The following is a 24627-nucleotide window of genomic DNA, read 5'->3' as shown; positions in this document are numbered from 1 at the left end:
TCAAGTTAATCATTTTACAAAATCTTGCCTACAATTTGAAACCAAAATTCAAATTGGTCTTCTTTGCACACATATCACAACACAGCCAAAGATGCATCTTTTCAAGCCAGCATTGCATGACTCTGAAGTGTGAGAGTACTGTTTCATGTGTCTTACAGAAACATTGATATTTTGTGAGGAAATGAAAAATTTCCCTAGAAAATGTCTTTTGAAATGCTGCTGAATCACGCTTTAAAATCACAACTTACAAAATTCATTGATCATTCAAAGTAAATTTAAAAAGTTATAATTTTCTTTGAAGAGATTTATTTTATATATATATAATTTTAGTGGGAAATTATAAGTATCAACAGATAACTTCAGCATTTACTTGGAATTTTATACTAATAACACAAATGTTATGTATTTATATATATATATATACACACACACACTAAAGTAATGGTATCAAAATGGAAGATATTTGCTATTCAATTTGTGCTAAATAAAGTATAAATTATAGAAATTCTACTTTAGACTTTCTAAAACATTTCTTTGACTTTCTTTGTCTTTTTCTAACACATTAATATTTAGAAGTTGAAGTAAAATATGATAAATGAAAAGCAATTTTGTTGTCATTTAAAAGCTTATATTCTACAATCAAAAGGAGATAGCCCAAATCACTACATTTCTTTCTAAATTAATACACCTATATACAAAAGATCCATTCACCAAAAATGAAGACTCATGTTTCACAGAAGCCTTTAATATCTCTAACAATCTCTAACAATTCTCTTGGATATTCAAATAAAATAAAAAATTGTAATGTGCTGTCATGTTGTATTAACATATTGTTTTCCTTTTTTACTGAATTAAAATGGAATTAAAAATAAATTAGCACCGACCCTGGAGCTGATTGACTCTAACACCGTCCAATAATCCTCTTTTTTAATGTATATGTCAGGGGCTACCGCTAGGTAGTATTGTTATTAGAAATAATGACTAAAATATGAAAAAGAACCCAAGGGAAGAGACTTACATAAACAATTACGCTGCGAGTGTTGAAGAGCTTAGGGGAAAAGTCATTGCCACAGCGCCCCCTCCCACACTCAGCCTGAACTAAAATTTTATCCAGAAGATGGAGAGGAAATGGATAGTTCCTCGGATAGTTCCTAGTTTCCCCTTCACGCTTCCGCATGACCCAGAAAACCTCTAAGTAGGAGTAATAGTACTAGAGACTTTCTTCACCCATAATACTCCTCCCCCTCCCCCATTCTGGGGGGAGAGCTTCTTCAATCAAGCAAGTTTTACAAGTGTTTCTGAGTACCTTTGCTGCAGATGGATGAATCGCTACTTTAAATTGAGAAGTTTGCATTGTTATTGAAAGTGAATTGTCCGGTGTTTTGACAAGTAATTCGAAAATATGATAGCGTTTCTAAATACATTTTAAACAGGAGAGAAACATGCATAGCAAATCAGCAGGAAACTCACAAAATCCACGTGCTTTTTTTTCTATCAAGAATCAGGTTTTTTTTTAATTGCTTAATATTCTTACTCTGCACCACAGTACTTTATATTTGACTCAAATTCAGATCTCATGAAATCTAACTTAAAGAAAATGTCTTTATATCCGCAGAGCGATAAATATGTGTATATATATATGCATATATATATATATACATACATAACTATACAGATTTCACTTACATAGCCAGTAAGAAATGCAGATTGCATCCCCTTAATACACTATTCCTGTAGTACTAAAAAGATCACATCTGACTTCTAACTTTGCTTTTCTTCAAACTTTTCCTTCTATTGATGTGAAACCTTGCTTACCAACTTACAAAAGGCATTCTTAACCTCCCCCCAAACAAACAAACAAAGAAGTAAAGACCTATCTTTCAAAGCTTTAATAGGCATGAGGTTAAATGTCTAAATCTTATTTTCATCTGATGTATTATTAATTGCAGTCAGAGTTAACTTAAGGTTAATAAGAATATTCAAAAACAAATACTACTTTAATCGAGGGGTAGTGCCCTGAAATAGTGATTATATATTCAGATAACAATGCAGTATGTAAGTTTTAATGTCTGTGTGTAGGCATTTTAATTTGCTACAGTTATTACCAATAAAAAGTGCATGTAGTACTATTCTACTGTTTAATAGTGCAAGGTAGACGATTTTTATTAGTAACAAGCAGCACTATGGAAAATGTAGATTTCAATGAGAGAGCAAAATTGCTGGGGGGGGGGGTGGAAATGCCCCGCAAACATCTTCAAATCCAGAAGTAGTGAACTAGAGAGAAATAATAGAGACATATAACAATAAATTCTAAAGTGAGAAATAGTATCGAATAAGTGAAATTGTTCTGTTACATTTAATTGACATCAGAAGAGACTTTATTTTCCAGAGCATATTCTTAATTCAAATGGAAAGTGTTTTTTATAATAATTCAGAGTTCTCTCTTCTTCCTGTGGCAAAGATCATGTCTTTCTGAAGCCATACAAAACATGCAAATCAAACCAAAGTAGGAACTTGTCTTTTGAAATGGAAATATCATACTCCATTAATCTCTTATGGCAAAAATTAGCCCTTTTTTGCACCTAAATAATTATTTTTGGAAATGAATCAAAGCATACTACAAATCTAATCTGCTATTATTTGTATTTATTAAACATTCTGATTTTTTTCATTTGCAGCATTTTGCCAATACATTTATCCTCCCAAGAAATGCAAAAAAAAAGTAACAAATTCCTTTAATTGTGGGCGATATACGGCAAATAGGGCATGCTTTCCTTCCATCTGTAAAATTTTACCTTAAGTGGATTCTCTGAACTGAATTACAGCGTATAAGCATGGGATCCCGATATTTGTTTAAAGCGCTCTCCCCGGGTCATAACAGTAGCATTCATTTAATAGTATTAATTCCCTGTTATAATGTAAACAAAACGACCGCTGTATTCCCAATCTGAATTGCACCACTAATTATTAAACAGGAGGCACTAAAAGCAATCCACCCATTCGCCTAGACAAATACTTACCTACATCACCTATGCTGGAAAGAAAGGACGTCCTTTCCCAAATTGGAAAAAAAAAAAACCCAACAAAAACGCGAAAGCAAAACTGCAGTTTGCAACTTGTTCAATTTGACTTTGGGGGAAAAATCAAGTCTGACTTTATGATGTGATAATTAATATTGCATTCCCCAACCCCCAGCTGCTGAAGCTGTAAAGCACACCACCAAACGCATAAAAGTCAGTATGAGAAACATAGCAATGTTCTATTCAGATGCAATCGCCTGATATCGATTATTTCATATAACTACTTAAATATGAATGTGCATTATAAAGCTCTGGAGTTTATGAATCCTATTTCTTTGTGCATTCAGAATATACACATATATCTCTATGAGCAGCCAAATTGCGAGGTGAGGGAGGGGGAAATGGAAAATGAAGGAGGGATGCATGAGTCTTTTTTTCTGCAAGCCACTAGGATGTGTTGACCGTTCATTTAGTCTTACTTTCCTTTATATTTGAGCCCTTTAAGAACATAGGTCTCGAATTAATGAAAAAGAATACCTGTTGGTGTGAGACCCTCACCCCTCACCCCTCCTCTAAGGACTGCATCTCCTACAGGCCATCAGATAGATCTGAACATTAATGAATTCTCTGTCTGGTAGCCAGATTTCTTCTTTCTTCACCAGAGCTGAGAAAAGTGATAGCAGAAAGAGAGATAGGGGACTGGGGTCGGAATAGGGAGGAGGGCTGTAGTTCTATGAAGAAAAATCAATTTGGGCAACAATCTTATCCATAACTGATCATGGAGACTCATCTGGGTAACTGCAATATCTCCGGATTCTAAAAAAGCAACGCCCTCTATTAGGAAGGTCATTAAACCCTGCCATTCCACCAGCATCGTTTTATTAGAGTTGTGTATAATGGATTAAAAATAAACTGCCTTTGCTAACTAACAAATTTGTCAGCTGTTTCCATCATAACTTCCTGCCGGCTCCTAATAAATTCCCCAAAGTTCCTTGATTTGATTTATTGTGAGTTTTTTTTGTCAAGCTAATCATAATTACCCAGAGTATTTTGCACAAATAGACAAAAATCTACGCTGTCGGTACACTTTTTTTAAAAAGAAGCATTTTGCTTGGTAAAATACAGGGAAATACCCCTAGTCAAAGTAGTAAAGAAGAGACTTATTGATTCATTTAAAAAATATGGTAAATGCTAAATTAAAATAACACATGGGATGAATTTCAGACTTTAATTTTCTGCATAAATGGAATGAGTCTACTTTTTGGAAAACTCTTAAACAGTTCATTAAAGTCTTAGAGTTTAAATAAATACTTGGGAACGTAACTGGGGATTTAGAATCTAGAGTGATAAATTAGGGGCCTCCATGAAAGCGGTGAATACATTATAAGGAGGGAAGGCTTGGGATTGTGGAGAAGAGAAATGAGAACCAGGGAAATACCCTTGCTCATGTCCATGCAAAGGTAGAATACTTTGCCGTGCTTTCTTCACCATAGTGAAAGCTTAAAAAGAAATATATTTAATATCCATCAAGTTAATATTCAAATAAAAAGAAAACGGGAAGTCAGAAGTGGGAGGACAGAGTAAAGAGCAAAGGGGGTCATCTGCTGCAATCTGGAGAAGTTAAATATAAAACACTGGAAGTCAACCCCACGTGTTAAGCAAAGCAAAAAAAAAGCATTGGTCCAAACACAATTAACCAGCAACTCTCAGCATCGTACCCCACACGTGAATTCTCAACTTGGTTACTCTGGATTCGAACCTACGGATGGTGGTCCCATAGCCGGTCAAGATCACGGAGATTATTTGCCTTTCTACCCTCTTGTCATTTCCTCAGGTAAGAGAATAATTGTGCTGAATATTTTAATTGGTCTTCCTTGAAACTAAATTACTTTGCAAGTCACCTGGGCCTTCTTTCAAAACTCAAGAAGTATTCTGAATAAATAGTCTTAAACTAGTTTTGCGACTAATTAAGAGAAACCTTCCATATTTGAATGGGGTTGGGGCAGTAGTTAATCTCGAAGTGGATTTACAAAGTTGAGATGGAGGAACCCGGGAAAGGGCAGACAAGTCCCCTGGCTGTTTCGGCAACACGCAGGGACAGGCCGAGTTTCTCCCCCTATCCCCCTTTATTTTAAACTGAGATAATATAAGGGCGCGCGCGCTCCGAACGAGAGAGAGGGAGGGAGGGGAGAGAGAGAGAGAGAGAGAGAGAGAGAGAGAGAGAGAGAGAGAGAGAGAGACTGTGTGTGTGTGTGTGTGTGTGTGTGTGTGTGTGTGTGTGTGTGTGTGTGTGTCTGTGCGCGCGCAGCCGAGCGCAGGAGTCCGGAGTGGCTGATCAGCAGTATCATCCCTTGGCTTCAGCAGTGTGTTCCCTGGCAGACAGAGAGGGTGGCTTGCATTACAAAAGCCTGCGCTTCCCTCCCTCCCCTGTCTGTGAGAGGAGAAGGCGAGAGGAGGAGGAGGGGGGCGGGCCCGTCTGAATATGCAGATAAGCCGCCGTGACGGACAGCTCCGTTTTCCAATGTCCCTCAGAAACTCGAGCGCTCCTTCCCTCAACTCTTCAGTTCAGACTCTCTATACTTCCCCCAAAATACAGACTTGCAGGCGCTGGGGGAGCTGGCTGTGGCTGAGAAAGAGCTCCATATGCAGCAGCAGCCGCCGCCGCCGCAGCCGCAGCCACTTTCCTGATTCCGGGGGCTCTTTCTCCTTCTCCCCCTTTCTTCCGCTCTCTCTGTCCGTCTTTCTTTCTGTCTTTTTCTGTTAATCCGCTTCTCCCCCCCCTTCCCCCTTCCCTTCCTCCTCCCCCACCCCTCCCTCCCCTCACTCTCACTTCTCCAGATGCACTTCTCGTCCCGGTTAGTTTTCCGATCAGATTGATTTATTTCTACTTTCTGCCCATCACCTTCCTCTCTCCCCCCACCCCCACCCCACCCACCCACCCACCCACCCCCCTTCATTCCCGGCTGATCATTCTTATTTCCTCTTGGGTGGGTGGATGGGGGGGGACATATAACAATTCTTAATTCTCTACATAACTATATACAGACCGAGCCAACAGGGAAAAAGGCAAGAGAGGGATCAAGCAGCAGCAGCAGCCGCCGCGGCAGAAGCAGAGCCAGGGCCGGTTACCCCCTCGCCCCCTCCCTGCTCCTGTGCACGCCTAAGCCATGTCTTATCCTCAGGGTTACCTCTACCAGCCCCCGGGTTCTCTGGCTCTTTATTCTTGCCCAGCTTACGGGGCTTCGGCGCTGGCGGCGCCTAGGAGCGAGGAGCTGGCCAGGTCTTCTTCAGGCTCGGCGTTCAGTCCTTACCCTGGATCTGCGGCTTTCACCGCCCAGGCTGCGACCGGCTTCACCAGTCCACTTCAGTACTCTACAGACCCCGCCACGGGATTCCCTTCCTACATGGTAACTACCGCGGAGATGCCTCGGCCTTTCCCCCCCCATTTTCTCCTCCTCTTCCTCCTTCTGCCTCTTTACTTGCTGCGCTTGTCCTCATCCTCATCCCCATCCTCATCTCTGTCCGGTATCAGATGATCTATAGACATTACTTATCCTTAGAAAGACCACAATCCTAAAGTAAAGGGGGGGGGGGAGAGGGGAGAGGGGAGAGGGGAGAGGGGAGAGGGGAGAGGGGAGAGGGGAGAGGGGAGAGGGGAGAGAGAGAGAGAGAGAGAGAGAGAGAGAGAGAGAGAGAGAGAGAGAGAGAGAGAGAGAGAAAGGAGAAATAGGAGAAATTGCTTTAGGTTCAAACGTCAACTTTTAGGGCAAGCAGAAAGAATAACTGAAGACGAGAGGGACAGATTATGCTTTTTCTTCGCCTCCCTGTTAGGTCGGAAGTCATTTTCCTAAACTCACACCTTCCCCTCTAATCCACTCTTACTTTCCCACACTAAGTTCTTTCGTTTTATTATATAAAAGAATATGAATCGAGCAATTAAATGCATCTGGGTGTTGTAGATTATAGAGGGTGTGTGTGTGTGTGTGTGTGTGTGTGTGTGTGTGTGTGTGTGTACGTGTGTGTGTTTTAGTACGCTGCTGAGCGGACCTTCGGGTCGTCCTCCCCGTGCGGTTTTTATTTACTTTCAATGCTTTTGTGCTAATGGTTTAACTGGATTTTAAGGGATGAAAAGGAGCATCTGTTTGCTATCTGTGAGCTCCGTTCCTACACCGGATGGTTGGGGAATCGGCAGCTTCAGATTTCTCTGTTGACATGGCAATCCTTTTTTTAAAAAGAAAGGGGGGGAAAGATCTCTAATAGAAGCGATGTTTTCCGAATTTGTTATTGTCTTTATCTCCCTGCCTAATTGTACAGCCTTATTCTTTTAAAAATACTTGAGATAAATTGTCTTACCATCTATCTTGATATGAAATCATCCCTCCTTGGACTTTCCGGTTCTGCAACTGTGGTGGCTAAGTCCCTGGAAGTTGAAAAGTATTTCTGGCTATTAAGGCCATTAAGTAAAATTGCGATTGTTATTCGCCACACCCTCAGTGGAATTCCTAGATGTGCTGACTAGTTATCAAGTTCCACTACAATATCTGCCACTTTCTAGAATTTGGAAGGTTTAAATAAGCGCAATTTAAACGTTAAAGGGCGAATTAAAATGCTAATTACATCGCATTTGAACAATTTGAAACGGTGCATATCTTCTGATTTGCAAATTGGATTTGCAATGCATTAGTGCAGTGAATTGCTAAGTGTTGGCTTTGTTGTGTTTTCTAAGGCTAAAGGGGGGTGCCTGGGTACTGTGGGGGAGAAGCATCTTTTGAACCTTTGAGTGAAATTTAGATATCAAGAAACTACCTGTAGGCCTACTTTCCTCCCCCACCCAGTGTAATTCGAAAGTGATTTAGGGAACATTTAATTTCAAGAAAGTGAAATGTTTGAAGAGTGACAATTTTTAATGACTAAAAATTAACCTTTGGATATTGGGACTGGATGTGGCCGACACTTTTTGCTACTAAACGTTAATTTGAGATTAGAAATCTAAAAGAAAATTGAGGTCACTTCTACCTTTTTTTTAAAAAAAACTATTTACTAATAACAAATTACTCATCCCCTACGTTTTTTCTCTTTCAGGGCTCACCTTATGATGCTCATACGACAGGCATGACGGGGGCCATCAGCTACCATCCTTATGGCAGCCCCGCTTATCCTTATCAGCTGAATGACCCGGCTTACAGAAAAAATGCCACCCGAGATGCCACCGCCACCTTGAAGGCCTGGCTGCAAGAACATCGTAAGAACCCCTACCCCACCAAAGGGGAGAAGATCATGCTGGCCATCATCACCAAGATGACCCTCACCCAAGTTTCCACCTGGTTCGCCAACGCCCGCCGGAGGCTCAAGAAGGAGAATAAGATGACCTGGGCTCCTCGGAACAAAAGCGAAGACGAGGACGAGGATGAGGGAGACGGGGCAAGAAGTAAAGAAGAGAGTTCAGACAAGGTGCAGGAGAATACCGAAACGTCGGCTGAGGACGAAGGTCAGTAAGTCAGAGCAGAGCTCTGGGTTCGGGAAAGTCCGACTTTGCTGGAGTCTGTGTAGAGGGAGTGTGTGTGCTGGGGTTCCCCAAGTTGTGAAGTTGTTTCTACTGTTATTTTTACAGTTTTTTTTGGGGGGGGGGACTCTTCCTACACATTATCTTCCTCTTTCACTCTTCCCTTCTTTGCTATTCTAAAACACATAGACAAGTTAGAGTCTTTATCGTTAACAGATAATATTGACGCACATGGGTTTTTTATACTGCTGAGACGGGTACTTAAGGATATTTTATTTGGTTTATAAGGCCAACCACCCTTCAGCACGTGGCAGCCCTTGGGAGAAGGAGGGGGGTGGGCTGCGTATGGGGGGGGGGAGGGTTCTGTGTATCACTGTTGTTCCAAGCAGAGCGGCCTGTTTACAAGTAGTGCTGTGCAGCTGTGGGGGGAGCTGCCCGGTGCCTTTGAGCTCGCTCTCTAGCCATCCTGGTGTAAATAACTGACTGCCCTTGTTTTGTCTGGCCCTGGCTCTTCTCAGGGATCAGCTTGCACGTCGATTCGCTTACAGACCACTCCTGTTCTGCCGAGTCAGATGGGGAGAAGTTACCCTGCCGGGCGGGAGACACCCTCTGCGAGTCGGGCTCCGAGTCGAAGGACAAGTACGATGACATCGAGGACGACGAAGAGGAGGACGAGGAAGGAGACCGAGACCTACCCCCCCCGAAGCCCGTGACCTCCTCGCCCCTCACCGGCGTGGAAGCGCCCCTCTTGAGCCACCCCCACGAAGACGCTTCCCGGAACTCCAACAAAACGACTTTGGACAATCGGATTTCCCCGAGCTCCCAAACCCAGGCCATCAAACCCAAGCTGTGGTCTCTTGCAGAAATCGCCACCTCGGACCTTAAGCATCAAAGCATGGGGCAAAGCTGCCCCCCACCTGCTTTGACTTCGGCTGCCCCTTCCTCCACGTCCCACACTAGTTCGGCTTATTCCCCTTCTTCCCTCCTCGGAAGACATATTTATTACACTTCGCCCTTTTACAGCAACTACACAAACTATGGAAACTTTAACGCGCTTCAGAGCCAGGGGATCCTGAGGTATAACTCAGCAGCAGTGGCTTCAAACGAGGGATTGAGTCAGACTGTGTTAAATACTAGCTCTGTTCCCAAGCAGAGCAGTGACTCTTTGAAAACAAGCACTAACCAGCTGGAGCCACATTACAGGCCCTCTAGTTATGAGCCTAAGAAAGGTAGGTGAAGGATTGCTTCTTTCTTTTCCTGCTAAAGGCGAAATAACTCCTGGGGAAGAAATACAAGCTCATCCTTAGTTAAAGAAGGCTAGCTTACTTAAGGGGGGGGGGGGGGCGCATTTGGAGATGGGAGGGAGGAAGGACCAGAGCAGATCCAGAGCGGGGGTCCTGGGAAATGAGGTCATAAAAAGGAACCTCTCATGCTCAGGGGGAGGGAAAATCTGTTACGATTCACCATTCGTTTGATCTTCAATATTATTTTTAAAAGGTATATAGTTTTAAGTTTCCTACCACCAGATCTTGTTTAAATAAGAATATGAAATGATTCTCAATTTTCTGAAATCTCCTCAGCTGTTTTTGAAGTTCCAGGAGTGACTAGTTAGAACGAAATGCAAATTAAGTTTAGAGCCCCTGGGCAGTCCCTGTTGTACATTTAAGCTTTTGTGTGTTTTGATTGGTAAAAATCGGATCATACTGACTAGTTAAAGATCATTTTCTGCTCCAGTTTTATTCAGAAGGAAATAAACAATACTACTTGTTGTCAGAAACCTGGAGGGAATGAGTCTTTAAAACTTAAAATCTCTTCCCTTCTCCCCTCCTTTTGTAACTAAATCCCCTTCCCTTCTCTCTTCTTTTTTTCCATTTGCCATCCTTTTAGAAATCTTAGAATAAGACTTTTGGACTTTTTTTTAAAGGCCCTTAAGCGAAAAATAAAATTTAAAAGATGTTGAAATTTACCTAAACTTGCAGTGTGATTTTAATAAGATAAGGCAGTCTTCCAAACTGCTTAAGTCTTTTTTTTTTTTTGGAGCTACTGTGAGCTTTGCTATATACTGTATAATCTAGTTAACTGGCTGTGTCCTGTGACTAACTGACGGTTCTATTTTGACAGATTCCACTGAAGTCTGCACAGTAGGAGTACAACCCTACCTATAGAAGTGCAATCAGACAGAATGTGAGTAAGTGGGAACATTTTCTATTACACTGATCATTTGGGATCCGATCCAAGACATATTGCGCAGCTGTAAACTTGCTTAATGTTTATTTCTTGCTTCATTACATGGAGTTTGATTGCAAAGTATTACTGCTTTTTTTCTGGTATTCTTCCCCCCTCCCCTTGGGGAGGGAGAGAGCCACCTTATGGGTTTCCTTTATTTCCCCTATTCTATTTGAAGGGTCACATCCTTCAGCTGCAAGGAAAAAAATGTATGAGTATAATATACGGTCAATTTTTTATTTTTATACAAACTATTCTTATTCCAATTGTGGCTTTACTTTATAACCTTAAAATGACAATGAATACACTAATTATTTAAAATTCACATAATTTTTATAGAATCTTAAAATTAAGCATTTTTGATTGAGAAATTGAGTATTTCTGAAACTTCCCCCATCAAATAACTGAAGAAAAATCCAAGAATAAGGTTTCAGTGAACCTATCCAGGAATGTGTCTGGATGGAGTAGCTATTACCCTATATGATATACCTTATTCATTGCAACATCTATAAAAAATACAATGTGTGCAAGAATTTTAGACAAATTATTACCTCTGGAGTCTTATTAAAAAAAAACAACAAAGGATGAAGCTTTTAAGATTGCCTAATTTTTCTAATTTAATGGTACAAGTGTATAACTGAAGTATTTTGGATGATTTGGTTTTTTCCTTGGTCCACAGGTAGGTGTCACAATTGCTTTGAAAAAAAGTCAGCAAGCCATCATCTCTCCCCGAGCTAATATATAGAACAAATCTCTAAATCTGGAATCACATCTTGTGCCACTGTATAAAAGAAGAACCCACAGAGCACTATTAAATCTACAGACTCTAATTCTTAAAAACAGAATTTGTTGGACATATGTGAGTTTGTTGGTCTAGTATAGTTTCCCCAATGTATGTGTGACTTTTGAAAACAATCTGTTTTTCTCAGGATATCTTGAATCGATCACTTCATTGCCACGGTATATATTCTCTAGGTGTGATAGGATTTACTGTAAAATTTATTTGTAAAAGATGTACACAGTAGAGATAATAAAATGTGATTGAAGAACTTGAGTACTTAAAAAGTGGAAACAAATTTGATATTTATTTTTGTAATGATATAAAGCTTCTAGTAATTTATGCAAGTTGTATTGCAATGGAATCCGATCTTTTTGTAAATAAATTCTGCCTGGTTTTTATTTGAAACGTTGATGGTTATACAATCTTTGTTGGTTGTTTAACAAGAATTCTTTACTAATTTATATCTTTAATTGTAAATAAAAACAGACTAGTCTGCAACAATATGGTGTTTTGGGTTCATTTTTCCTAAAAGAGTAATTTGGTTAAGAAAGCAGTGATGAAATTGACTATAGAAGTCACTGCATTTTATATGTTCTACTATTCTAGATAAAGTATGGGGCTTAAACCTGCCCTATCCAAAAATGCTTTTTTGGTAGATGAACCACATATATACATATTGCATATATATATGTATATATATATATATAACATATACATATATTGTATGTAAAAAAATGTATTGCCAGTGAAAAAATATGGAGTGATTTTTAGTTATATAAATTTCATTCCCCCAACATAAAACAGTGTTCTTTATTCTTGGTATTATAATGGTGATGATTTTTAAAATACCCTTCCTACAACTAACCGTAGAAGGAAAAATGTATTTATTTCTGGTTCCAGATTACATTTTATCTCCTAGGTAAAGTAAATTGGGAGAAGAGACAATAATCTTGGCAATCTAGGCTCACACACAAGGAAATAAAAGCAACTGAGGAGAAAAAAAAATTTTAAGCCTGAATTATGTAAAGTGGTTATCTCCGTTAATCAAATTCCCTAGATAATTGCCTAACTCTCTTTTTATTCTCGTTACACATAGACAGAGTATAAGAATCTTATAGAAGTGTAAAATCGTGCATTCAGTGACTGTACCCACTCCCCCTCCTCTTTAACCCTCAAAAGTTAAAAACAACTTGATCTGACCCCCCCCTTTTGTGTACCACTCACTTTCCAAGTCATATAAACCATATCTGAAATTTGTAGTCAAGTAACATATTTTCCTAGATTAGAATCATAAAGGAACCAAATATATCATTTTAATTTTCAGCAAAATTATATGAATCTCAATATAATATAATTTCAGAAAAGAAATGAACAATCATTTATTTCTTCCCCAAAGATAAATTGAGTGAATATAACTTACGGTTATAAAACAAGAATAATGGCTTCTTAGATTGCCCTTTAATCAATCATACACTTATTTTTCAAGAGGCTCATCTATTTTATTCCATGATTAATAATGTTCCAGCGTGAGAGCATTATTGGATCCCAGCGGGGGAGATCCTGGATGCTTTTAGCTGCTTTGGAATGGTCAGTTGGGGTTCATTATGGGCTGATATTGAACAATTTATAAAATCTTGTCTAAACATCTGCCAGCTCAGATAGGCCGACGTGTCTGAAGATGGGAAATTGCTGGACCAGTTGATATTGACAAACGGATCTCTCTCCAGTGGCTTTTTGTTCAGTGAAAATTAGTGGCCTCTTGCTCAGGTCTTGTTAGAAAGGGCATTTGAAAGTGATCTTAGATACTTCAGGCATCAGCCTGGGGAATGTTAACTGGATAAAGAGCCATTCTAGTCGGGAGTCAGGAAATATATTTTGTTTGTGCAAAGAAGAAAGCCTGGATTTTTCATTCCTTCCTTTTCTTATTTCTTTTTTCCTTATTTCTTGTTATGTATTTATTAGATTTTTAAAATGTTATTATTTGGGGACAAGACAATGAAGTTGATCATTTAAATGAAAAAGGAAAATAAGACTCCTTTCCCCATTCTTAGTGACAGAGAAATGGAAATGATTTAGTGTGGTCTATACATTGGAAAAGAAAGATCTTCCTTTGGAAAGCAAGACTTTTTTTCACAAACCCCTGGTGGATACTGTCTTTCTATAAAAGTTTTGATTTGAATCACAAAAAGAATCAATTTCTTGTCTTTTAACCAAAATCTTTTGGTGTGAAGGGGGAAAATGAGTCACTGACTCACAGAGTACAAATGATATTTGGTTTTTAATTCTGAATTTCAATAGCTTTGTGAGAAGAATTAATTTCTTCCTCCACCACTACCCCAGCACTTTCCCACTAAATAATATTTTATTCTTTTTATGCCAATTTAATAAATGGTTACAGGATAAAAATAGTAGACATTGTCACAGTTTTATCTATATGAATAGTAAAAATATTTTCCCCAATTCAGTTTCTACCTTAGACCTTTGCCAATATTGAATTAATAATTATGAAATATTGTCCTGCTAAAGTTAGAAATCTTTTAGGCAATATCTCACCTTAACCCATAATGCCAAATATACTTTTAGAAATCTTAGTTTTAACTATAAAATAAAAGTCTCCCCTTATTACCCCCACCCATTTGGGAAAAAAAAGACTTTTCCCTACTTTCTTCTCCAGCCCATGTTAACAAATATTTCCAGGTTCTCTTAGACATTTCAATCCCTGAAAACGAAACCACAGGGGGCTGAGATTAGGAATGACCAATATATTTTTTGATATTTATATGCCCAAAGAATTATGAACGATTTCCATAACTTATCTACTCTTGCTGGTATTTAAACCTGAATTTCTTTCTGTAAAGGGTTAGACACCCTGCCTTTAAATACACACTGAAATGTAAAACTTAGAGTACATTTTAAAATCACTTCCTTTGAGAAATTAATATAATTTGTAAAATCTAGATTAGCCAAATTTCTACAAAGGTGGAAATGAAAGAAAAATAAAGAGGGAAAGGCAGAAAAAGAATTTGAGAAGTTGATATGACTGTTTTTATTCCCACTTGGTCTCAACTACAGAAATTAAGAAATAGAGGGAAGCATCAGTGTTTGCAGTGGTTGGCTGAGGTGGGAAGTGATTAATCCAGAAAGGAGAAATGAAGACGTGTGGACCATGAAAGAAAAACACTTTTATATACACATTTTGTTTCCTATGGATGCTAACCCACCCGCTGAGGATTAAGACCTCAAGCCCTTTCTTCCTTTCTCTTCCCAACTTTCCTCCCCAACCCTCTGCACTAAGAGTGCCTGTCTTTGGAACTGCCAAGATAAACCCTCTCATCTCCAGGGCCAGAGGTTTCATTAGAGCTGATTTATCGAAATTCAAGCTTTAATCTCAGGTGGGATCCCTGGGGAACTGGAGCTGTTGTCAAATAGGACCAGAGGCGCTTTCCACTTCGGCCGCTCGGGCTGTGCCTTTCCTTGCTCCCTTCAAATGTCAACATTTGTTCTCAATAAAAGAGTTATTGTTTCTGTAAAGCTGCTCACCAACTGCCTTTGAAACTTGAAAAGAACTTTATCCACCTTTGTCTGATTGGAGCTGGGAAAGGAAGAGGAAGGGAAGACCAGAGACAGACTGAGAGTTTTGTACTGCTCTGGAAGGCAGACCCAACCCTGGTGTAGCTCTGCTACTATACTGGGGCTGGGGGCAGGGAGGTTGATTCTAGTGCATACCTGCATAGTGGAAAAGGAAGACACAGGTTTGTTTTTTTTCCCCCGGAGAATTAAAACAAGGATCTGGAATTGCCTCACTTCTTTTCTCTTCATCATATTTGTGTATGAGATTGGTGGAGACTTCATTCACTAACAAGAAAGAAAAGAATGCCATTAATTGTTCTTCAAAGCTCATTCGAACTTAAAAGAAATTGGTGGTTTTAGAGGAATAATTTTTATATATGAATTTGGGCAATCAAAATAAAGTGTGTCCTTTTTGAATTTCTGTTTTTTTTAAAGAAATAAAGACTAAATTACAATCACCACCTTTATATTTTAACAATTTGATATATGTCATCAGCATTTTTAAAATGAGAATTTAATTTCAATCAACCAATCTTACAAGAGGAATATGGATGAGTTAAAATCATACTGATTTTAAAATTTGCAGGCATGCTCAAATTTGAATTCTAAAAATCCTAGATTCTCATTACTAAATCAATAGGTTGGCATTTTTGTAGCTAAATTGATTTTATTTTCAGGAATTCAAAGTGTCCTAGAATGATTTAAAGAAAATGCCCTGTTGGGCTTAAAGTCCAACAATTTAAACTTAAGAATGATATAAAGGAACTCTATTCCATTCCTCCTGGAGTTCAGAAGTACTGATCTAGAAACTTAGCATGCTCAGTATGGAGAAATCCAGTGAAATGGGAATCTAGGAGATATTTTCAGGTGCATTACTGTGTATACTGAAACAAATTGCAAATGTTATAATTATCATCAATTTGAATTTTTCCAATTTGCAAAAAAAACCCCTTTAATTTTATTCCAAATCTTTATAGCAGTGACAGTCCTGGAGAAACCCCCACCTTAAAGGAGAAAGTAATTTCTGAGTAATATAAATGGATGGTTCATAGACATCTCTTTCTCTTGGCATCTGCTTACCATCCCCTTGATGTTTCATACCATGTCTATAGTAGATAAAATTTTGTTTGGAACTTGACTATTGGAGAGAAACTGAAAATCTTTAATTTCCAGTTTTGGTTATAAAAACCACAGCACCACTGTATGTACTACTGTAGACATCAAATTCTGATAACTGCATTCTGAAAGTTTCACATCCTGGGTCTGGATCAGATATCTGTGTCTTGGTAATCCTTGTTTACCTTTATCCCCCTGAAGAAGAGATGTGTGTTTTTGGTTTTTCAAGAGGGCAAAATGTCCAAAGTCTAAGAAAAAAAATATTCAATTCACCTTATTGAATGGGATGATGACCCTGATTTAATAAACTGAAATTGGTTAATATAGACTTTTTCATTTTTTTTGCTTTTTTTCCCAATTCTGTTAGGTCAAATAGTTTGAAGGTTGTTTTTCCTCCATAATTTCATTCTGACCCTCAAAAATGGATTTTTAAAAGGTGAGTGTTAGAAATTACAAGATTGTTGGATAAACAGGGAAACAAATGGTGCTTTATTATTAGTTATTATTTTACAAAATTTGAAGTTAGTCTTTTGGAGGTGGTCAGGTTTCCAGCATTCTTTACACCAGAAGCCCACACACACAGTGGCATGACACTTTTGTGGAAAGATAAACAGAAAATTTATTGTTCATAACTTCTGATCAATTATTAATCATTAGTGTCAAAACCAGTTATAATTAGCTATAGCTATTTAAAGATATATTTATTTTTTTCCTCTCCCTGATATGGTAATTAGTTAATGCTCTGGTGTAATGAATTTAAAACTGATTTGATCCTAGTGTGGATTACCTCCACAAACTTACTTTTTCCCAACCTTTAAGCAACCAAATACACAGACTAACCTTCCCTTCTTCAGGTTGTGCAGAGCTTTCCCTTCCATTCTAGCTGCACCTCCCCCCCCCCTTCCCCTTCCTCCATAAATAATGATTCCAGAGGAAAAGGGAAAAATGACAAACAAATAGACCGCAGCTGGAATTAATAAGGCTGATCAAAGTTAGTGGGGCTGGAACTGCTCAGAGCAGCAGCAGGTCTGAGCCCCATAAAGGTGCCAGCAGCTTTTGCTTCCCCCCCCCTCTCTTCAAGATCAAGAGAAAGGGCAAAGCGAACATTTTAACCTCTGACATCTTGCAAGAGAAAAGGGGGGGGGGAGGTGATTTTAGGCCATCCTTAATACCTTCAAGATCATTTAAGTATGAGTAGCTGAAGATGAGGGAATTGGAGATTTCAGGTGTCCTTTCCCAGACTCAGAAGGAAGGCAAGAGCAAGGTCTGTAGAAGTGAAACCGCCAGTTTTTGTGTTTGTGAGCCTCTTTCCACCCGTTCCCTTCTTCCAACGGAATATGGTTATGTATTTAAAAAATCCTAAGTTTCTTCATGTTGAAAGGTTAAAGTTAATAGATGATGTGGTGAATAGGTAAACAAACTTATTGTGCTACAATTGCTCCCTTGAAACAAATCTAAAGTAAAGAGAACTTTTGAATTGGGTTTATCCATGATATGGTGGGGAGGGAGGAGTGACATAGGGAGAAATTAGTATTATACTGGGAAGCATACCTTTCACTGTGAATAATTAAGACTTTCTGCAGTAAACCGCTTCCACCCATATATCTTAATAACGCGAAGGACCCTTTTTATGAAGGTTAATTAGCTGGAAAGTACTAACTGTGTGAAGACAGGAATAATCACCGACTCACATTATTCCCCAAGATTTTAGGTGACTGTTTAATACATCAGGCCAAAGATAAATGTAAGAATAACACATGTTAACTATTTAACTCCCCAACGCAAACAGTTTGCTCAGCTCTTTAAATTCTTAAACACACCTCCTCCACTTTAACGCTGTTTGGCATAAGCCCGTTAATTTAATTAAACCCCAAGTCTGTGACAGCTAATCCCAAACACCAGTTCAAAGCACGAATATTTTTTACCCTAGCAATTAAAATCCCTTCTTTGGTGAAACTGTTCTCTCTTCTCCAGTCCCCTCCTCCTCCTCCTCCTCCTGTTCCACCTCCTATCCTCAACCTCCCAATCCCAGTCTCCCAATGCAAACGGAATTGCAGTTCAGGATACAGGTTAGGAACTGAATCCGGTTTGACAGCTTTGACATCACACAGCTCCATTTTCTGAAACTCTGTTCACCAACTTAGTGCAGCTCCCAGACTGTATGTTTTAATTTGTCACATCAAGGCAATAAAAGGCAGCAATATATACTTAAGCCAGTTAACATAGTAATAACAGGTTAAAGGGAGCAATTAAATGGTAGTGAGTCGCATGTCTGATTTTCTATAGGCATTACCACATCAATAGTACCTTTAGACTGACTATAACTTAGCATGATTGTCTCAATTAGTTTAGCTACATGATAGTTATTGTGGAAGCTTTGTGAGTAATCAATGTTACGCAAGCTTATGGAAAGGAGTCTGGCATGTGAAAGAAGAAAGGGGAGAAAAGGAAGAAATGAAGAAGGGAGGGAGGGGAGAGGGAGAGGGAGAGAGAGAGAGAGAGTTGACTACTCCTATCCTTTTTTTGTAGGTTAACACTTCGTCCTTAAACCTTCTAAAAGTAATCCTAAATTCTTTCTCAGAGAATCATAGTTCTAAGCAAAAAGTTATATGACAAGCATTTAAATGGCAAGTCGCTGTAACGCAGCTAGCTTTTAATAAGGATTATTCAATGAGCTTATTATTTTGATTCTTCAGCCTCCGAATTGCAGATAACTGGGCGGGACATTCTCACTTAAGTCCTGGTGTGAGCACACGTAGGCCAGATCAAGTAATTGACATCGACACACACCTAAAGCTTGGCATAATGGAATTGTTAACTAGAAGAGGTGTAGATTTTTGCTCACCTACACACGCATCCATTACGGACACACACTGGCATGTGTGACTATAAACGTCATAATGCGTTGAACTAGGTCTTCTTTAAACCTGCCGGCCCCGATGCTACTCACTAGTATTCCTCCTCTCCAAGACTTCTGGTTCTAAATAGCAAACCCCAGGTGTGGCTAAAGAAGCCACAGACAAAGCAGATTTTTGGCTGGGAAGTATATATGCAAGGCTTTGCAGTAGTAACACGTTTGTAATGTTTTCTGTCTGGGAAAAGAGAAAGTGCACCATTAAATTTTAAGATAAACAAGAGTCAGGAAAATATCTGTTGTGGAAGTTATTCTCATTAGTCCTAACAATGTCTCACCATTAGACAGGGCTTGGAGTCAGCCTATGCCTCCAGATTTCTGATCTGCAAGTTTTTTTTTTTTGCATGCACATTACATTTCTGTCATGCTTTGCAGCAGAACACGATATCCCCAAAGAACCCAAAGAGAAAAAAATACCCTGACAGCAACCATTAGTTAAGAGTGCAATGAATAAACCCCTCGCACAAGAGTATCAGGACTAATTAAGATTCTGTTTAGCAGCCCTGGATGGAATGTTAATGTAGCTTTGACTAACTGGGAATAAGCAGGGGGGAAAAACTGCATTTTAAGAGGAATGCTGGGGTGATAACATCTCTCACTTCTTCTGTCCAAGGTCTGCCCAAGCCTGTTACAAAGTCATTATCTCAAATTACTCCTGTATTTCATTTTTAGAGGTTTTTGGGCAAGCATAGATCCCCTGGCATTGAAGCGCTGCCTTGAGCCTTACAAAGCCAATACTCTCTAAGGGGATAAAGGCTGAATCAACCCACTATCTCTACCTTGGAGAGTTTGCTGGTACCAGTTCCTTGGACAAATATAGCCAGAATTCAGAAGGCAGATTAGGATCTATTGCTGGCGTCTCAGCACAAATCCCTAAAGGCTTTTTGACCCTTTGAAGTTTCTTCTATTTTGCTTACACAGAAGTTTACATGATTAAGTCAGGGTTTTACAAGGCTCAACAAGGCAAATTTAGTCACCTCGGAACACTCAACATTTGCCCCCCCAACCCCCGTTACCTCGACCCCCCCCCCCCCCTTCCTAAAGAATCCAGTTATTCTGTTAACTTATTTAGGTAAAAGGCCATGCTCCGGGATGCCCTGGACATCGTGACTAGTAGCCAGATAAAGAAGGCTCCCGAAAGCCCGCCGGCAGCGTTTTCTGGGGCTCAATTCAGTTCATCATTAGCCGAGCCACGGATTGAAATAAATCGACTCTGCTGTCAACGATCACCGCCCTTGCTTTCAGATCACTCTCTGCCCCTCAGAGCTACGATATAAAGTGGTCCTGGAGGGGTGGAGGTCTCTTGCTTGCTTGTTCCCCATCTAAATAGAGTTCGTTACACGTCCCCTCCCCAGCCAAGGTTCCGGATAACCAGCGCCACTGCCCAACTGCAAGCATTCTCCCCTTTCCTTCAAAGCTCTAGCGACACAGGAATCCCTGGCCCTAGCGATTTTATACACCAATGAGATTTCGCTCCTTGCGGGCCACTGCTATTAATAAAGTTCAAGATTCCGGGTAGCTTAGGACCAGGACAAAGCGCTTCCTGCCTCTCTGATCCCACCAGCTCAAGTCGTTTCTTAACAATTGTCATCCTCCCTTGACTTCCTCTCTCCTTCACTAAGGCTATGAGTGGGGTATGGCTGGGTGATCATTAGAACGACCACTTCTTATTGGCCACGGAGCATTAGATCTCATTACTGTTAATTATTCATTCCTTGCTATAAAAGCCTCGGTTCAATCATCTCTTTAGGAGATATCCGGTCTTTGCATTATCCCCAAGCCTTGACGTTCCCAAGGCTGTGTCAGGGTTCTCCTTGGCTAGGGGAGGAGCAAGGAACAGTTAAACCAATACCCCATAGAAGGGTTAAGTTCTCAGATGACTTTCTACAGAACAAGAAAATGTTCACTTTGATCTGGGTTTAAATAATTTCAGTCCAGGTAGCCTCCCTCCAAATAGAACAGCCTGATGGTAGAGTGCTTTACTTTTCTAAGTGTTACAAAGGCAACTGCCTAAAGGCTTAGGATCATAGGATCTCCCTTGACCTCTGGTTATTGGACCTCTCTGTGCCTTTGAGATTTTCCTTTTTCTTTCTAAGATAAGGATGAGAAATGCAGATAGCACCCAAACTCCCCTCTGTAACTGAATGGAAAGAAGATAGTACTTCAGTTATGAATTCATAGACAGAATACAGTTAAACTGTTCCATAGGAGAATGATTCCTGCAGGTAACTTAAGTAAAATGTTTTAACCATCTCTTCCACATTCCTTCTACGGGAGAAGGGAAGCAAAACACTGCAAAGCAAAACAATCTGTTGGCTAGGCTGTATTCTACTTATAAGAATGCTTTAAAGAGATATTGGCCTAGATAGCAGTTAAGGAAAGAGTCCTGTTGTGGAAACTGCCTTATGCCTATGGGGCTATTTCTGGAAGCCAAATGTTGGCATGAAGAGTGGGAACATTTTTCAAGAGAGACAATTCACTTTTGCAGTCAATGGAGCTAGCACATTTATCAGGGAGAGAGTCTTCTGAGGGGAAAAAAAAACAAAAATAGAGAAGCCTGGAGAAAGGACATTAGGAATGTTTTGAAGTAGACTAAAGTAGGCCCAGATGGAAGACACTTGACTTAAGAGTTAGATTTTTAAGTCAACCTTACACTGGCTCCATCTAAGATCTTATAAATAGCAGTATATAATGTATGCACATTCACACTCCTTCTCTATCTGTATTCATAACACAGGCTAACCATTGTAAGGCTATGCACTGTTAAGATAGAAGAATGCTTACTACACTGCAAATGACCAGGTGACAGGTGACTTTCCTGGGAAAGTCTGATTTTGCTCTTGAAGTCAGGAAAAAAACAATAGAGAGAATATCCATTAAATTCAGACTGGCCTTTATGGGCTGAGACGCTATCACTTGTCTTAAAGGGGTGAATGAGTATTGGTGATTCATTAAGGTTATGATTTAGGGATCCAATAGGACCACAATTTATTCTATTTTCTATAGGCAACTCTATTTTTCATTTAAAAAAAAGATTTCTTGTTGCCCTTTGTTTTTATATAACATCAATTTCTGAAGATATCCAATCCCCTCACCAGAGAAACTTCTCTTAGATTAAAGTTGTTTGTTTTTAAAAATCAACACTATCAACTATATCCAATGGCACATGTAGTATTCAAAACCCATAACCTCCTTTAAAAGAAAGGAGGGAGTCATATAATTCCTTTATGCAATATGAACTGGGCATATTCTGTAATAAAACTGTTTTTGGTCAGAGTTTCTATGGTAGATATTTGTCAAATACTATTTATTTCATTATGTTTCAGGATATTATCAATGAGACTAAAATTCATTGACTTTACAGGTCAATTATCTTCCTCTCTTTTGAAAACAGACCTTTGATTCAAGACAACCACTTTGCAATAATTAACTGAAAGGGAAACCAGGTTTACATGGTGCATGCTTAGTATAGATGAAGTGATATTTCTACTCAACGTTGGACTGTTTGATCAGATGGTATCTAGACTGCTGTGTTAATTATGGGTACTGTATAATAAGTCAATTCATTAGGTGTAAGGCATTGAGCTAAGCACTAGGAATATTAAGTACAAGTTAAAAAAAAGTCAGTCCCTGATCTCAAGGAGTTTACTTTCTAATGGGTGAAGACATAGAAATTAAAGTTTAAAATTAGAAGTGGTGCAGTTGATTAGAGTGCTGGGCCAAGTCAGAAAGATTCATTCCCTAGTTCAGATCTGGTCTAGAATACTTACTATTTTTGTGACTCTTTGCAAGTGACTTGACTCCATTTGCATCAGTTTCCTCATCTGTAAGAAGAGATGGAGAAGAAAATGTCAAACCATTTCTACATCTTTACCAAGAAAACCACAAAGTGTGGGGGGGTGTCACCAAAAGTTAGACATGACTAAACATCAACAAAAATTAGAGGAGAGGGAGAAGAGGAATGGTGTAATCAGATATCAATAGAGGGCTCTTTCAAAGTGAGAATATGCCAGGGATTAGGGTGGGGAAATGTCCAAAGCAACAGAAGTAGAAACCAGAAAGAAATGAAGGAGTCATGACTGTTTTGGGAATTTTTTTAAATGGAGGTTCCAGGAGGAACTAGACAATTAGAAGAAGGGGTCACAGGGACAGAGTGAATGATATTCTGCATCACATAAAAAGGAACTGAAGGAATTAGGGTCAGCTGATGACATGTCTGTTGGCTTCAAATACCTGAAGGACTGCCATAGACTTGTTTTTATATTATGATATTCACCAGAACTGGAATGGTATTTGGAAGCTATAGGGAAGTTGACTTTGACTCAATATGGGGAAAAAACAAAAACTTCTAAACAATCATAACTACAAAAATTGAATGAACTACCTGTTATGACTGAGAATTCCTGGGAAAATATCACTGGAAATTTTTGAATGGAAAATGAATGACTTTTCATCAGAAATGTTGTAGAAAGGATTCATACATGTGGTAGGGTTCAGACTAGATGACATATGAAATTTCTTCCTTACATTGAGTTAATGTGTATTTTCTGAGAAGATTTATTTTTATTGAGCTGTTTTCCCTCCTGATTTTATTATTGGTACTTTTGATGGCTTGACATATTCATTAATCAAATGATTCATTTCTTCATCTGAAGACATAATGATGGCACATTAGAAGTATATTTGTATATAAAACAAATTTATAATATGTACATACACATTATATAATCGTATTTATTCATGAATGTGAATTATCTCTTCAACAATATAATAATCTCTAGCAAGGGGCTGACTGGCAACAAAAGCAAATTACATTTCTTTCTAATTTGGAAAGAGAGGAAATGTAATCAAGACTAGCCCCTGGATGAGCAGGCAGAAGGTTTCACATTTGACCTTTGGTCAGAATTTCAGAACTCTCAAAGTCAATGAGGAAAAGAGAAGAGGGAGTTGTCTCAGGATAGCATGTAACTATGGCAGCAGCCAGTTTCTGCTAGAGTTCCCTTCTTCAAGACCATGGGAAATAACTTCTACATAGACAATCTGGGAAGTAGGCTGTATATTTCTAATTCTAATACTTATCTTAATAGCTAGAGATCTGAGAGAAATAAGCCAATTGAAAGAAATGGCAGTCTCTACTCTTGTCCCCATCTCATATTCTATTTAAGTATTTTTTTAAAAAATCAAATAAAGAATACATTTCCCATGTTTAATATAATGTCTCAGAAACACCTATAGTCTTTATGTTATCTTGTGCACTCTGCTTGTGACATGATAGGACAATGGGAGCCATAAAGGAGAGAGGAAACTTAAAAGACAAAAAGATATATCAACCTCCTTATGGTTTTGTTCTCTAATTGGGGGCATAAGCACCAGCCACTTCATAACTACTCTTCCAAATGCAAAATCACTTTAAAACGGGGACCATGTTTTTGTAAATCTGACCTATAAACAAAAGTTAATTACAGAGGGAAACTTCTAATAACTGTTAATGGTTAGT

General features: G+C 38.9%; 1 protein-coding gene across 3 annotated transcripts; it reads left to right on the top strand.

Moving 5' to 3' along the window:
* The first annotated feature begins 5966 nt into the window (after positions 1–5966).
* On the top strand, positions 5967–18653 carry IRX2 (iroquois homeobox 2). Of its 3 annotated transcripts, none has more exons than XM_074201328.1 (5): positions 5967–6427; positions 8103–8508; positions 9072–9752; positions 10645–10707; positions 11429–18653. In XM_074201328.1, exons 1-4 carry the CDS (start codon positions 6188–6190, stop codon positions 10686–10688), a joined length of 1371 nt encoding a protein of 456 aa, XP_074057429.1. In that variant the 5' UTR covers positions 5967–6187; the 3' UTR covers positions 10689–10707; positions 11429–18653. The 3 variants fall into 3 exon arrangements, with proteins under 3 accessions (XP_074057429.1, XP_074057426.1, XP_074057428.1); XM_074201325.1 differs by having other exon boundaries at positions 5969–6427; positions 9042–9752; XM_074201327.1 differs by having other exon boundaries at positions 5969–6427; positions 9042–9752; positions 10645–10711.
* Positions 18654–24627: the final 5974 nt, after the last annotated feature.

This window comes from Macrotis lagotis, chromosome X, assembly GCF_037893015.1.
Source record: "Macrotis lagotis isolate mMagLag1 chromosome X, bilby.v1.9.chrom.fasta, whole genome shotgun sequence".
Classification (NCBI taxonomy): Eukaryota; Metazoa; Chordata; class Mammalia; order Peramelemorphia; family Peramelidae; genus Macrotis; species Macrotis lagotis.
The sequence above is the reverse complement of the archived record's forward strand: the minus strand, read 5'-3'. Positions and strand labels throughout refer to the sequence as shown.

What these genes read in the sequence shown, in the direction of transcription:
- IRX2 (XM_074201325.1), top strand. Translation starts at nt 6,188, where the DNA reads ATGTCTTATCCTCAGGGTTACCTCTACCAGCCCCCGGGTTCTCTGGCT. An exon ending in AACGTCGGCTGAGGACGAAG is followed by an intron (nt 8,509 to 9,041) that starts GTCAGTAAGTCA and finishes GGCTCTTCTCAG; the next exon opens with GGATCAGCTTGCACGTCGAT. An exon ending in TAGTTATGAGCCTAAGAAAG is followed by an intron (nt 9,753 to 10,644) that starts GTAGGTGAAGGA and finishes CTATTTTGACAG; the next exon opens with ATTCCACTGAAGTCTGCACA.